The sequence below is a fragment of the Neopsephotus bourkii genome, unplaced genomic scaffold, assembly GCF_033783945.1.
Source record: "Neopsephotus bourkii isolate Nb327-2 ecotype Australia unplaced genomic scaffold, CSIRO-AGI_Nbou_v1 NB_936, whole genome shotgun sequence".
NCBI classification, from domain to species: Eukaryota; Metazoa; Chordata; class Aves; order Psittaciformes; family Psittacidae; genus Neopsephotus; species Neopsephotus bourkii.
Genome location: NW_026901430.1, coordinates 3,956,168 through 3,970,383, shown reverse-complemented (window position 1 = coordinate 3,970,383; position 14,216 = coordinate 3,956,168). Strand labels below are relative to the sequence as shown.

Sequence of the window (14,216 nt, the reverse complement as noted above, 5' to 3'; positions counted from 1 at the left end):
GTAATGTATATAGATCAATGACAAGATACATCTTCAGAGTAATAGCAACAGGTTTTCTATACTCCTAGCTATCAGTAATGTATAAATGATAACATGTACAGTTTCCATTGCTCAAAAATATAATCTTTTAAATGGAAATAAATGACTGATACACAGTGCCTTTAGATGTTTTCCTTACGATACAAACTACCCCAAACGAAGTTTTGCTTTTTATGTACAAATTAAGCACCGATCCACAGTGCGTACTACTCTAATTGTAACCCCCCCCCCCCCGCCACACATCAAAACCCCAGATGTGGATACACCCTGTATTCAGTCTCGGAGTACGAAGGTTTTCTGTTGGTTTCTGTGTGGTTTTCTCCTTAAACCAAAGTCCATGTGTTATTGTCACCTATGAGCGTTCCACCGCCGTGTGCACAGAGCTGAGGTTGCTCTAGTACAGGAGTCCAATGTTTAAAAAATTCAATAACTTCTTGGAGGCAAAGTCAAACTATTCCTAGAGAACATTAAAAAACCCCAGTTACTTAAAAAGAGGTACACGTTCCAGTCCGACACACAATCAACCTCTCCAGATTCCCCCAGAAGTTATGGTATATCCCACGCAACAGCTTCCCTGTAGCAGCAGCAAGTCCCAACAGTCAGGCTTGAATGACCCTCTGAAGTACAATAATGCAAAGCACAGCATACTTCACAAGTCGTCCTCCTTATTCAGACAATCCCGGAGCAACATCTTAAGTCAACTATCTGCCCTCTGAAGCATTCAGAACAGGATTCTGATCAAACCAGTTGGAAGGAAACAAAAGGGAAAGTCACATTTATGTACATCTCTCTTCAGTGTTTTACTCATCACTATTCACAACTGCTGTGGAACAACCTCTGTCTTCAAAGTGTTTTGCTTTTTTTTGGAGAACAAGATCTGAGCCATGAAAGCCTCAACAGCATCCCAAGTCCTTGGGTTTTACTTCTAATGGATGGATTACATGATTTTAAAACACAGCACTCTGCCATTTCATGTGTTCCAATACGTGCACGAGGAAGAGGTTGGTAAAAGCAGTCCTGTGCACCTCTGTGCAGAGAGAAGCGTCTCAGTATTGTCTTCATGAGGATAAACCTGAACTCCATGGTTTAATGTATCAAACATTCTAAATGAGACTAAAAAGAAGGTAGCTCACAAAGTTTCTAGGATGTACTTGGTGGCTGTTTCTCCTTTTATAATACTAAATAAATTGGTATCAGACAGCTTTGCTACAAGAAAGCATACCAAAGAACCATTAAAAAAATCCAGAGCAAATCAGAAGTGGTGCAAACTACACCTAGGACTAAATCTGAGCCGTGTACATTCCAGATGGTCAGAAAGCTCTGCAATAAAGTTCTGTTTGCCAGGAATTTATCTGCATATTTCATTAAAATCATGGATTACTACTTACACAGCCCAGTATGAGAGAGAACCAACAGTTCACAGTGCTAGGAACTGCCTGTTGGTAGCACTCTCAGCTCTGCCAGTAATGCCCAGGCATTGATTACTGCATGTACTGCTCTAATTTGAACTCGAGACCTTTCAATGCTGAATAAATCAATGGAATTCACTATTTCTTAAACAAACACAACACAACGACCCACTCTAAATGGCATCTCTTCCCTCATCACGTGGAGGGTAACTATAGGCACTGAAGAACTCATTGGCTTAAAACTGTACAACTGTTCAACCCAATAGAGGTGGATTAAAGCTTGAAGCCCTTTGTAATTCAAACTTGAACATCAGATTGCTACACACTGGTCCAAATTCTTAAAATAAACCCAAAATCAAAGCACATTCAGGAACTCCTTGGTTTAAATCTCTGCAGGGTTACATGTCCCAGGAAGTCAGTGGTTACAGACTGCAAGGGCTGGGGGATGGTTTTTTGTTTTGTCACTTTTGAGTTGTTTCACGTGGCAAAAACATTTCCATAGGGTTAAAAATACTATTTTTGCACTCTTTAGACAGAATTAAGCATTTAGGAAGCGGGAATATGAGGAAAATGTGGTATTTTAAAAGTTCTCTGCAAGACAGTTTGACAAAATCCTCAGGCCTATCATAGTGAGAGTCAGAGATAGTTCTGCAATTATAGACTCCCCAGAGCTAAAAGACATGCTGCTTTGGAGGTCTATCTATTGCAACAATAGAAAACTATTATTTGAAAACTCAGCTTTAATATTAATCATGAGTAGAAGTCATTTTACAGGAGAGCTTTTCACTCAACTCTGCCACAAAACTTCTGGAAGAAAAGTTGCTCCCAACTCCATTTACTTGATTAACGATTTTTTTTTCAGTTGTTTTAAAGGTATCACTTTTTATCAGACATCAGAAATAAAAGATAAGGCATTTCCACAGCCAACTGCAGTTCTGGAGGAAGATTGGTAAATACAAAAGACATGCCACAAGTCTGTACGCGTCATGAACAGCGTACGTCATAAATTACGTGATTTAAAAGATTTTCCTCTCAAAGAGAGTCTGGATTTCTTAACATAGCATTTTAACCTTGAAATTACTACAGAAGAAAAAGATTACTGCAGCATTAAAGAAAAGATTATCTAAAAGTCTGCACATATTTACATGTTTAAAAATAATTACTTTTATACGATTTACAACTAGGTTCTTATTTCAGAAAAGCAGCACAAGCTATTCCCTACAGCCAGGTAATCTCCACAGAGGTGCCAGTTCACAAGTGGCAGCACTATTGCAAGGTTTGCTTCTTTTGACCAAATGGGCTTTGTAGAAAAAGTTGGATCTCTTGCCTCTTCTGCACTCCCACTTGCTGCTCCTGGGGACCTGGCATTCACTGGCTTCCAAAGCTACTCTTCTTGAGCTATGAAAGACACTATCTGCAGAGAAGATACTCGATGGAGGTGCAGCTACTGTCACTGGTCAGAGGCTGCACGTGCCGTTCTGTAACACACTTGTTTCCCCTTGCTCCATCACAGGCTTTCAGCCCATCACATACCAATGGAGCAATCTATTATTTTTAATATATATATAATGTAATATGTATATATCTTGTTGATTCACAGCATTTCAAACTCACATTATAAAGTTCGCAAATTACTATAAGCTATCCTAATGTGAAAAAGCTGTCTGATTTCACACAATATTGGCCTTATGATAATGCAAGCATTACTCTATCAGAGTATTCATTAGAGCACATAAAAATTTTATTGCTCAACTTCATTTGTGTTGTGTCTTGGTTACAACAGCCACAGAATTTGTATGGAGAAAATAAATAGCTTTGATATCCTCTGTTAAATTCCTATGGTAATCCACTGATGAGTAAGGTTGCAGAGCAATCATGATACCCCTCATCTCAGCTCTGAAGATGATAATCCAGCTTGAACCTTCTGAGTCAACCTCAGTAAAATACAGTTTTCTGCTGAGCAGTTTGAAGGAAGAAAAAAGATCAGTGAACAAACATTCACACTGCAGTGACTGTTATAAACAAGAACCTTGAAAGCATTGCAATTCAAACTAATATGGTATTATACAGGGAAGAAACAGTTGCCCTGTTCAGGAATACATCATGGAAAGATCAAAATTCAGTCTTGTCTTTTTTGTTTTTTTACCAGTATTTGGTTGTTCTCACATCTTGCTGCTTTGGTGGCTCTACATAAACTGTATCTGTGAAGTAGAGATTACATATTAGTCACATCTCACATGGTTTCCCAGTGGTTTAATTATGAATCTATTCAAATGCCTTCTTACTTGCAAGGTAGGACTACAGGTTTTTGACTTTAAAAAAATCCCCAAAGAACATGAAGATGAACATATTTGGAGTACACAGTTTCTTCAGCTGGCATCATCTTGTCCATGCCTTTTTCACTTCCTTTCCTTCAGGAAGCTCTCTAGTCAGCATGATTAAACCAAGCATCCAGTTGACATCGCAGGAAATCTAAATTCTAGGTATCTTCACCACTCCCATTTTCTTAATACTGACACAGTGAGGAGCTAGCCACTAAATCTGATTTTTACTTTCTTCCTGCATTTACATGCTCTCACTGTCTGAATTGGTTTCCTCACCAGCAAAAGCTGTTGCCCTTGATGGAGGAGCCCCTCACTTTCAAATGCAGAAATACATTAGTAGCCCTTCATGAAGCATTTGCTTGGTTTTACCAAGACTAAAGTTTCAATGTGATCTCTAGATTAAGGAAAGCACTTCACCTGAGTTTCAGAAACAGGTGCAAAAGGGTTTGTTGGCCTTAGACCAGGCTGTGTATACATCATTGTCTGGGGTGCCATCAAAGGAGCAGCTCCAACCTGAGGAGGTACCTGTTAGAAAAAAAGCAAAACCACCAAAAACCAGATATATAAAATTCAAACTAATTCTAGTAGATCTTTTTGCTTTGTGAGTAGTAGAAAACAAGCATATAAACACACACATGTGGTAAAGTCAGAGCTTTTAAAAACCACGCTGTACAGCATTTGGAGCAACCTTTTCCAAAGCACAGCATGACAAAGCCATCAGATTTCACACACTATTGATCTTTTGAAACAATACACATAAGTTACAGAATGATTTCACCATAATAATGCCAGCCATGAAACCCACTGGAGGAGACAACTCTGTTTTTCAGGAATACAAAGACAATCCCATTTCTTACCATTCCGTATACAGGCACTTGAGGTGTGGTCAGTGGGTACGTGATAGGAGCAGGTACCTTCAATCAAGAAAATCTTCATGTTAGATAAGCTCATGCATACTGGTAGTAGATACAGAACTGTGAAAAACATCTATTTTTCAATACTTAAAATAACCAATGTATTTACAAGAAATTGACTTACATATCCAGGATAGTGTACTCCATTCTGGCACAGCAAAAGGAGTAAGGACAGAAAATTATTTAAGAGGTATTTGAACTGGAAATTCTAACCATGGGGTGGATTCAAGGCCAGTACCAGAACTGTCTCTAACTGTGCTCAACTCATTTATTAAAACAAAGCAGGAGGAAAAATGTGCAAGGACAGTAACATTAGTAACTAAGCCTGTTAACTTGGACAGGCTCTCTGCCTAGAAAACTATCACTAGTAAGACTAGAATGTTTACTAGATCCAGCCACATTTGAGTATATTGCTTGCACAGACATTGTGTGAGAAGCTTTTGGAGGGCATGGAGTACTCCTTCTGCCTCCCTTTATGCAAGAGAAGGGCAGAAGAATAAGGAAGCCAGTGACCATTCAGCTTGAGAAACAAATAGTCAGGTCAATGTTGCTGACATACTGGTTTCTGATGTCTGTAACATATCACAATATGAAAAAAAGAAAAATAAAGAGCATCTTAAGCTGGTAATAGCTTGGAACAGGCTATGTTCACAGACATAGTGATGCATGCACTTCATATTGCCATGCAGTGTTAAGCAGTGCTCGCTGTATTAAAAATGGAGTGCTAGTTCAAATGCTTCTCTACGAAAGAGTAAGGAGACTATACATGAACTGAAGGGTCAGTGCTCTGAATACCACAGACCAAGCTAGGGCAGTTAGAATCAGTGTCCCAGTATTGGAAAGATGCTCATAGCTGAGCTATTAAACTTGAACACATGAAATAAAAACACAAAACCCAAACCCACAGTGATCCATGTATGCTCAGGTGTCCTCTAGCCTCCAAAAATAAAAACACATCAGTGTTCTACCAGGTTTGAGAGCTCCAAGTGGGGATAAAAAGGTTTCATGGTCTCACAAGTTTCACGTAAGTGCTATACAAGGGAGACATCCTCTCATCTGAATTCTGATTTCTGTTTGAGACCAATACTGGATTTAAGATTCTATTCAACTCTGATAATCCTGAATGAGCATACTCATGTAAGATGAGGAAAATAAGCACTACAAGCAAAGCTACTATTATTGGAAAATAAAGTCAGACAAAGAGCAGTCCAAAACTCATGTAGTAATTGCCCTGGCTGTCCCTCTAAGGCAGCTGTATTTCAGAAGGGGTTTGTATTCGTATGAATACTTCAAAAAAATTATTTTAAAAGAATAGGGAAAGTCAGTTGCTACAAATACCTCCCCAAGGAATAAAAATTCTTCATTTAAATAACTATAAGCTTCCATTTAGCATTTTGTACTGTGTTAAAAATAGGAAGTTGCTGCTGAGCACTACCAAAGGCCGAAGTGCTGCTTGACCTGATAATTAAGGATTGCAGCAGCAGTGTTTCATGTGATAAAACTGAAAAAGGAATGAAAAAATGGAAGGAACAGCAGTTTTGCCCTTGAAATGCATTTTTAGATCTCTTTAAGGTGCATGTGTGTGTGGCAGGGAGGGGAGAGAGGATGGGAGCATCCCAAACATGCACGTGAGAAATTTTCTGGTTTGAGGTCATTTGTTTCAATTCCAAAAGAACTTATGAACTGAGATACATCTCAAGTGAAAGGCTGATTATTTAGGTCTTTAACAGACAAGTTCTGCATTGAGTGGAAATAAAATATACTAAAATCTCTACCTTATTCAGTTTAAGAAGCAATCCTACAAGCATTCCCCACTGCCCCCACTCTTGTCCCAGACAGCTTTTGCTATACTTTTGAAGTTAATACAAGTAGGGAAGTAGCATTTGCTAGAACAAAGTGTGATTTCAATAATAGAGAAGTTACCATATGTGGAATAGAGGGTAAGGGAGTAGGGCTCCATGTGGTCAATGTGTTTGTTTTTGCTTGCCAGTTTGTTCCACCAGTAAGTTTTTTCTCTGTAGGCTGGGTCCACTGCATATCCGATCTACAATGAAACTGCTATTAGTTCTCAAAGTCAACAACTAGAGTAACAACATAATGGAAAAACAAAACATGCCTCAATACAGGTACACAGCTGAAATCTACAGGTAGAGGAAACACTGAGGATTTCAGTAACTATTCATGGTTCAAGTATGATGTCTGAGGGTTCTGTTTTATGTTAAAAGTAAACTATCATTACTGCACCGTTCAGCATAATTGTGTTTTACGTAATTATGTTTTACATAATTATAATTATGTTTTACATAAGTTTTATGTAACTGCAAGATCTTCTATGGTGCTTCATAAAATACTTAAATAAAAATACAGTAACTGCAAAACTAAATTCATTGAACTACTTCCAAGTTAAGGTTGACCATGTTGGGATAACTCACCACAAACTCACTCTTTCATTGCTGGGTTTGGTACCAGACTACTTTCAAGAGTTGAGACTCTTGCCATGTTAGTGATGATAAATTGCCAGAGACTATCAAATACTCATGTGAGAACATTATAAGTACATGTATGCACTTACTTTTTGGGTGGAGTTCCTCCAAAGCCAAGATCTAAGGGGAGAGGGAAGGGAGAAGAGAAACAGACAAAATCCTTAAGTTTTGGGTTTGTTTTTTTTGTGGGTGGGGGGAAGCTTGTTTTGTTTTCAGTAACAAATGGGAAAGTTAGATTTAAAAGCTTCATACTTACTTCCCACTAGATTAGCAAGTGAAGAATCAAGGTCGTTTGCCAAAATTTTTCCATTTTGCTGGCTGGCTAAAGGGGCTCTTTGACTCTGTGGTGGTCCTGTGGGTTGCAATACATCATCTAGAAGGGTAAAACCTAAAGGAAGAACAAAAGAAGCAACTGTTAACAAAAGTTCCATTGCATGTCATAAAATACATCCATAAGGCATCCATAAGCCATACATCCATTCCATCCATAAGGGAGGTATTTTCTTTATAGAACACAAAGTAGTTTGACTATTTACAAGTGGAGGTTCAACATGCTGGAAGTGTTTAACACTTGGACTGAAGCATAAATTAATCTCTGGGTTTTTTTGTACAATCCTATACTGTAGCCACTAATCAGTAGAGTCTTTAATTTTCTTCAGCAGTAACTGATGGTATTTTTAAATTAAGATGAACGTCCTCAGACTGAAGAGGTGAGGTTGTTAAAGACAGTTTCTAAAATGATCTTGTAAAAATAAATCAGAAATTTCATGATACTGCTAGTATCCTGAATGTACACAAGAGTTCCTTTGCTGTATGTTCATAAGGACTTTGAATGCATAGTAAAATACCAACAATCAAGAGAAAGATCATAATTCAGCTATTCTTCAAGCAGCACATTTTTAGAAATACATTTTTAAATACATTGTACATAAAGTATAATGCATTTCAATGAAGTTAGAGGAAACTCATTATCATGCATCAAAAGAAAACACTGAAGTCATAGGCACTAAAAACAGACTAACATAAACTTACCAGTTAAGAGATATCCAGAGGGCCACATTCAAAGTTCATTCCCCAAAAGAAAAGAAGAAACAGTTATTATTACAGTATATGAGATTATGCAAAGCTAATTTTAACTTGACAATCAGCTCAATTATAATTATCTATCAGCTCTATAATCAGCTTGCAAATGTACTATGTTCTTAAAGTTGGAGCCAGTCCAGAGGAGGCCATGAAGATGCTCAGAGGGTTGTAGCACCTCTCCTATGAAGAGAGGCTGAGAGAGCTGGCCTTGTTCAGCAGGGAGAAGGCTCTGAGAAGACTTCAGAGCAGGTTCTAGTGCGTAAAGGGGCAGACAAGAAAGCTGGGGATGGGTTTTGAACAAAGGCCTGTAGGGACAGAACAAGGGGGAATGGCTTAACCTGACAGAGGGGAGATTTAGATTAGGAAAGCGCTGGTACAGGTTGCCCAGGAAAGCTGTGGCTGCCCCATCCCTGGCAGTGTTCAAGGCCGGGTTGGACAGTGCTTGGAGAAACCTGCTCTAGTGGAAGGTGTCCCTGCCCAAGGCAGAGGGTTGAAACTGGATGAGCTTTAAGGTCCCTTCCAACCTAAACCATTCTGTGATTCTAAATTTAAACTGCAATAGCAATTATGCTAAACTGTTAAGCAAGTGTTGCCTGGAGGGTATAAATTAGTCATAAGCTGGTTGTTACCATTTGTAGTCCTGTACTCTGGTGCTGTAGATTTTCCTCCAAAAACAGCATCGAAGTCCACGTTAATTGTTGGAGGAGCTGAATGAAGAGGAAAACCTGGAAAAAAAAAATGGTTAGAGTATTCAAATACAGCCATGGAGTAATGCCACTCATCACAGTCAAACTAGAAAGTTAAAAAATATCAAATTACCATCAACAGTCAGAGGATGATACACAGAAGCATATGTAGGTGTTTGACCACTAAAGTCATCTTTGTAAAAAGAGAGAAGAAAATCAGATCAGTTTGAAAGAGAAAAAGAAAGAAGAGAATCAATAATTAAGTCTTCGTTTTAGAGTTTTTAGTAATAAATGAGGATTTTTTTTTTTTTTTATTATTGAACAAATTTGAAAAGCTCAAGTGGCTCCTGCATTCCCCATTACAAAACAGCAAAGAGATTGCAGTTTGAAAGGAAGCAGCAAAAATTCCAGCAACATTACAAGTCTTAGGGTATCTATGCTGGGCAAGCTGAACACAATAAGGAGTTGTTTCAACTACAGTAATTAATTTTTAAGGAAACGTATCTTTTGCTATGTGTGGAATTACTGCACCATTTTCACTTTTTAATAAAAGTGAAGATTGGTCCAAAGCACAAAAAGATTACAGGGCCCAGTTTTTTAGCATAATCATCTCCAGTTGCAAAGAAATGACATGAGTTTTTTTGGTTAGGTTTTTACCACTAAACAGTTCCACCGTTTGTTTGGAGGAAAAAGCAGAATTGATGAAAGGGGTGGCAGATTTTACAGCTTCTTCAACTGGCTTCATGTCAAAGATGTCCAGATGAGGTGGAGAACCAACACAACCATTTGAGGACGAGAAAGGACCTTTCAGATGCAGAAGTGAAGGAAAGAATACAGAGTACAAATAATGGAAAAGGAAACCAGACTGAAATGACTGAATATGAGAATCTCTAGACAAAGTAAAATCCTAAATATTCTACCTAGTGATCTGCCCATTAAAGATTCAAATTCTTAGTTTCAGATAAAAAAAACCCCAAAAAAACTAACAGCTCTATTTAGGGAAAATAGTTGTCGTATTGCCATTTTGTGGGAGAGGGAGAATGACACAACATTCATCAGTCAAAAAAGCTAGCTACTACATTTCTGGCTTCAAGAATCTACCTTTTAAATAGCACATATAGGTAATCAATTCTACCTATTAAAATACCAACACTTACAATACTGTTAACGTTGCCTTATTTCAGCATTTAATACATTTCTTCGACATCTATCCTCATTATACTTTGGAAGGATTGGTGAGAGTACAGAGAATTTTGTGCACAAGAAGCTGGAAAGAACAGCTATGTTGTAAGAACTCTGAAGTCACCAACATCTTTTAAATGAAAAGTATATTAATGGAAATACTAGTCCAGCATCTTTTCAGCTACATCTGGTTATTTTGTATTTCCCAGAGTCTTTACACTTTAATTTTTAGTTACAGTTCTTCTATCTGTTCCCTTTTATTAAATATCTCCTTCATTTTATTTACTGCACATTGACACTACTGCTACGTGTTAAAAAAAAAATAACTTTTCTATAACAGTTCACCAGAGCTTTCAGATAACTTATATTCTGTCAAGGACAGAAATGTTTGGGTGCAAAGTAATTAAGGCTTAAGATGTACATTCAACTAAATATGAATCTATTTTATTCTTGTATTCCAAGAATTCACCTACAGCTTAGTCAAATCATGGTATCAGCTCACCTCCCCAAGCACTGCTTGGTGATGTGGGTATAGCTGGAGTACTCTGCACAGCTGGAACAAACGCAGGCTGAAGATCAAAAAGGTCACTAGAAAGGTTGGGCATGCTGAATAAGAAGAGAGAGGGAAACATTAAGATGTGTAGTAGGCACTATATTCCTGTGTTGTATGAACATTCACACCCATTTGACTTTCTCTTATTTACTAACAGCCCACCAATAACAGCAATACAAAACAAAACTAGTAATTAAGTACTTATTATTGACTGTAACCAAAATTTCTGGGAATACACTGGGAAAGCATCAGCAAAAGGTTATTCTGGAGAAGTACTTGAGAAGCTGCAATTGCTTTGCAGCTGACTGTGGAGCTACAGGCCAGTGCAGTAATTTCTGCTTGCTTCAGAAAGTCAAGTATCTCTCACCTATTTGTTGTGGGTGCTGGTACTGAAAAGAGGTCAACAGCTACAGTGGTATTCACACTTTTTTCTGATAAGGTGCTTGGGGATGCTGATCTGGAAATGGAATTTGATACTACAGAAATCTCTCTTAATCGCTGCTCCTGAAAAATGAGATACACTGTTTGCATTTTTGTCAGGAAAGAATCTTCAATAGACCTCTATAATTCCAAAGACAAAACAACTCTGCATTACCATTAAACTTTGTTTTCACACTCTAAATAGTTTTAAGATGTGACCTCCAGATGACATGAGCAGAGTTGCTTTATTGTTTAGGCATGTGTAGAGATGTTAAAGCAACACACAAAAAATTTCCAACTGCCCCACTTGTGTATGCCTGGGACACAACAGAATTACAGACTTAGCTTTCACTAAGAGAAGCATTTTGCCTTGTTTGAGATTTTATAGTGACTATGTTCTCAGGTAACAGTGCTATAAATGAATTAAAGGGACCTGAAGGACCAGGATTCAGGCCTTAGGAGAGAGATATTATCAAGAGGATGACTCAACAAGTACCAATGAGCAAGCAAAAGCACATCAAGGAACCAAGAGAGAATACAATCCAAATGTTACATGTTATCACACTTCAAATATGTTATTATTCGAAGTCCATGAATTATACCTAAACATGTATGATTTCAAACTGCTTTTCAAAGTAAACTATAGAATTATAAATAAGAGCAGTTAAATGTGAACAGAACTATAGCATATCCCCTCATTGTGAGCAACATGACTGAAGAATCACATTAGGCCATATTCCATACATCATAGGGAAAAGTAATTCCCTCCTACCAATAATCAGTCTTACGATAGCAATGCTGTATATTCAGCTGCTAAGATGTAACCCAGAATTGTTGTACTCTCATTTTGTGAATCTTTGAGATAAATAACAATCTCCTGTAAAGAAGCATATAAATGATCTGTATTAGCTGCCTCCTATTCAAGTCATACTCCTGGTAAAAGAGCCACCACGTACTTCTAGCAGCCATTACACCTACATCCTACAGAATCATGCCTTGGTCTCTCGAGGTGAGAGGTTCACCATACCTCCCCCACCCCCAAATTTTAAGCCAGACTTGGTTTCCACATATATACAGTTAACCCTCCAATAAATCTCAGAATACAAACTTGTAAAAAATATAGTACCTTAAGCGCCTGCAGTCTAGCTTGCTCCTCCTCCAATGCCTGTTGTTTTTCTTTCTCATCCATCTTCCTAAACAGCATTCCTGTACAGGCAAGTGTGGAAACAGCCCTGGATAGGGCAGTAGCTCTAAAAAAAGTAATGATTTTAAAAAAGTTTTATTAAGAAGCAGTCAGATATACATCACTGATAGCGCAATCATCAAGTGTCTTAGTGGTGTGTTACTCCCCCTCCATTCCAGTCTTTCCTGCAACAGAGTAAGGGAAGAAAAGCAGACACCCCAATAATGGAGTTTGGTGAAAAAGCAGTGTGAGTACACAGGATTACTTCCTCAAGTCTCAGCAGGTAGGAATTGGAAAAGTGCAAAACACACCAGCTGTCTTTTTTCTTTAAGATCATACAGATTAGATTGGAATTCTACTCTATTCAAGTGACAGAGACACAGAAAGCTTGTTTGTACATACTGTCCATATAACAGTGAATAAAGCAAAGTTATTCCCTACAGAGTACAGTTTTTAGCAGAGTATTGCACAATAAATCCTCAGATACTTGCAAAACCACACAAAAGACCTGAGGAATACGACAGCAACTCAGGAATGTAGCTTACACTGATACGTTTATTAACATCTACCATGTTTCTGTGGGAGAATGTCTATGCTAAAAGATCTCTCTGACTCTTCCATCAGAAGTACTGTTCACACATATTGATACTGTACTTGATAGAAAAAAAACCAACAAAATTTCTGTCAACACAAAGCATCTCACCTAATTTGGCTGTTCTGAGAAGGGATCAAAAAACTTCTATGAGTAAGTTTTAAGATAATTTCAGTCTGAGAGGTGGATAATGGACAATGAAGATACATGCCATCCTATCCTGGGTAAAAAGAGCCTCAAAACCCAAATACCTTATAAGACTTATAAGCCAAAGGACTTGAAACAAGTAAAAGCTAAAAAGAATAATCTACAAAGTCTCAGCTCAGTGGTTTATTACAGCATAATACCCTGTCAGAGATACAGGCAGACATACCCAGATTTCAAATGTGACTAAGCTATCAGACTATTACTCACTAGATGCCTCACTTATACTTTTAGAAGATACAATTCAAAAACACCAAATGACTGAAGCCTGAAAATTCTTAGCATGAAGATGAAATCCCAGGTATGGGCAACCACTGTAATTCACTGGCTGCTCACCTGATGGCAGCGGAGACTTCTTTTGTTTTCTTTCCCTCTACAGAAGCCAAATGCTGTTCCAGTGCTTCAAGCAAACTGCTTGGTGCCTAGTAAAAGTATTTATAAAACCAAAGTTAAAGTACTTATAAAACATTGCTTCTAGACAACACATCATTGTTTAGTACACAGATTAGTGTCCATATCCATTAAAACCAAACAAAATCTCATACACCAGTAATTGTGCCATCCTGCACATCAGTTGTTCTTTAAAGGTTCTTTAAAAGGAGTAGCACAGAGACATGAAACTTCTTTGCATAGAAAAGCATATTCTATACTTACTGTTTCTAAAACCTTCTAAACAACCCCTTCAACCATAAAACCTAAAGTCAACCAACCAGTAACTCTCATTGCTGCAGACATCCAACAACATCAGATGAAATTCTTAGTAGTTTTATGTCAGGGACGATGTCTGGGCTAACCCAGATATTATGACTTGAAACAGGCTGTATTTTATGACTCAGCCTCCCTCCCCCCACCCAAAGACATCTGAGAGACTAACATCCAGACAGAGGAAAACAACCCAGTTATATGTTCATGAAATATAATTACAGCTATAAACGAAAAGTAAGCAACATCACTGTGGAACAGGGCACCTATAAAGGGAAACATTCTCTATATAAGAGCTGGCAAAAGTGGCAGTAGTGTCAACATTAGTATCAAGGAAGGAAAACAGTTATACAGCAGCAGTAATAATAAACCTCTAAAGAGATAAACCCATTGTTGTCAAAAGCCGTTTAAAGAAACTCTGAAACATGCATACCCCAGAACA

The 14,216-nt window shown here is 37.9% G+C and overlaps 1 protein-coding gene across 6 annotated transcripts in view; it reads right to left on the bottom strand.

Moving 5' to 3' along the window:
- Positions 1 to 14,216, bottom strand: part of VBP1 (VHL binding protein 1) — a 39,863-nt gene that overhangs the window by 11,020 nt on the left and 14,627 nt on the right. The window contains exons 9-21 of one of the 6 annotated variants that reach the window (XM_061358121.1): positions 13,409 to 13,494; positions 12,220 to 12,343; positions 11,041 to 11,177; positions 10,623 to 10,726; positions 9,596 to 9,742; positions 9,072 to 9,131; positions 8,882 to 8,977; positions 7,426 to 7,542; positions 7,259 to 7,289; positions 6,610 to 6,730; positions 4,630 to 4,686; positions 4,190 to 4,297; positions 1,600 to 3,649 (exon numbers count right to left, since the gene is read on the bottom strand). In XM_061358121.1, the coding sequence (XP_061214105.1) occupies positions 3,635 to 3,649; positions 4,190 to 4,297; positions 4,630 to 4,686; positions 6,610 to 6,730; positions 7,259 to 7,289; positions 7,426 to 7,542; positions 8,882 to 8,977; positions 9,072 to 9,131; positions 9,596 to 9,742; positions 10,623 to 10,726; positions 11,041 to 11,177; positions 12,220 to 12,343; positions 13,409 to 13,494 (1,203 nt within the window). In that variant the 3' untranslated portion in view covers positions 1,600 to 3,634. Of the gene's footprint in view, positions 1 to 1,599; positions 3,650 to 4,189; positions 4,298 to 4,629; positions 4,687 to 4,718; positions 4,835 to 6,609; positions 6,731 to 7,258; positions 7,290 to 7,425; positions 7,543 to 8,881; positions 8,978 to 9,071; positions 9,132 to 9,595; positions 9,743 to 10,622; positions 10,727 to 11,040; positions 11,178 to 12,219; positions 12,344 to 13,408; positions 13,495 to 14,216 lie in introns of those variants that run through there. The other 5 variants (XM_061358126.1, XM_061358122.1, XM_061358124.1 and 2 more) reach the window with 5 other exon arrangements.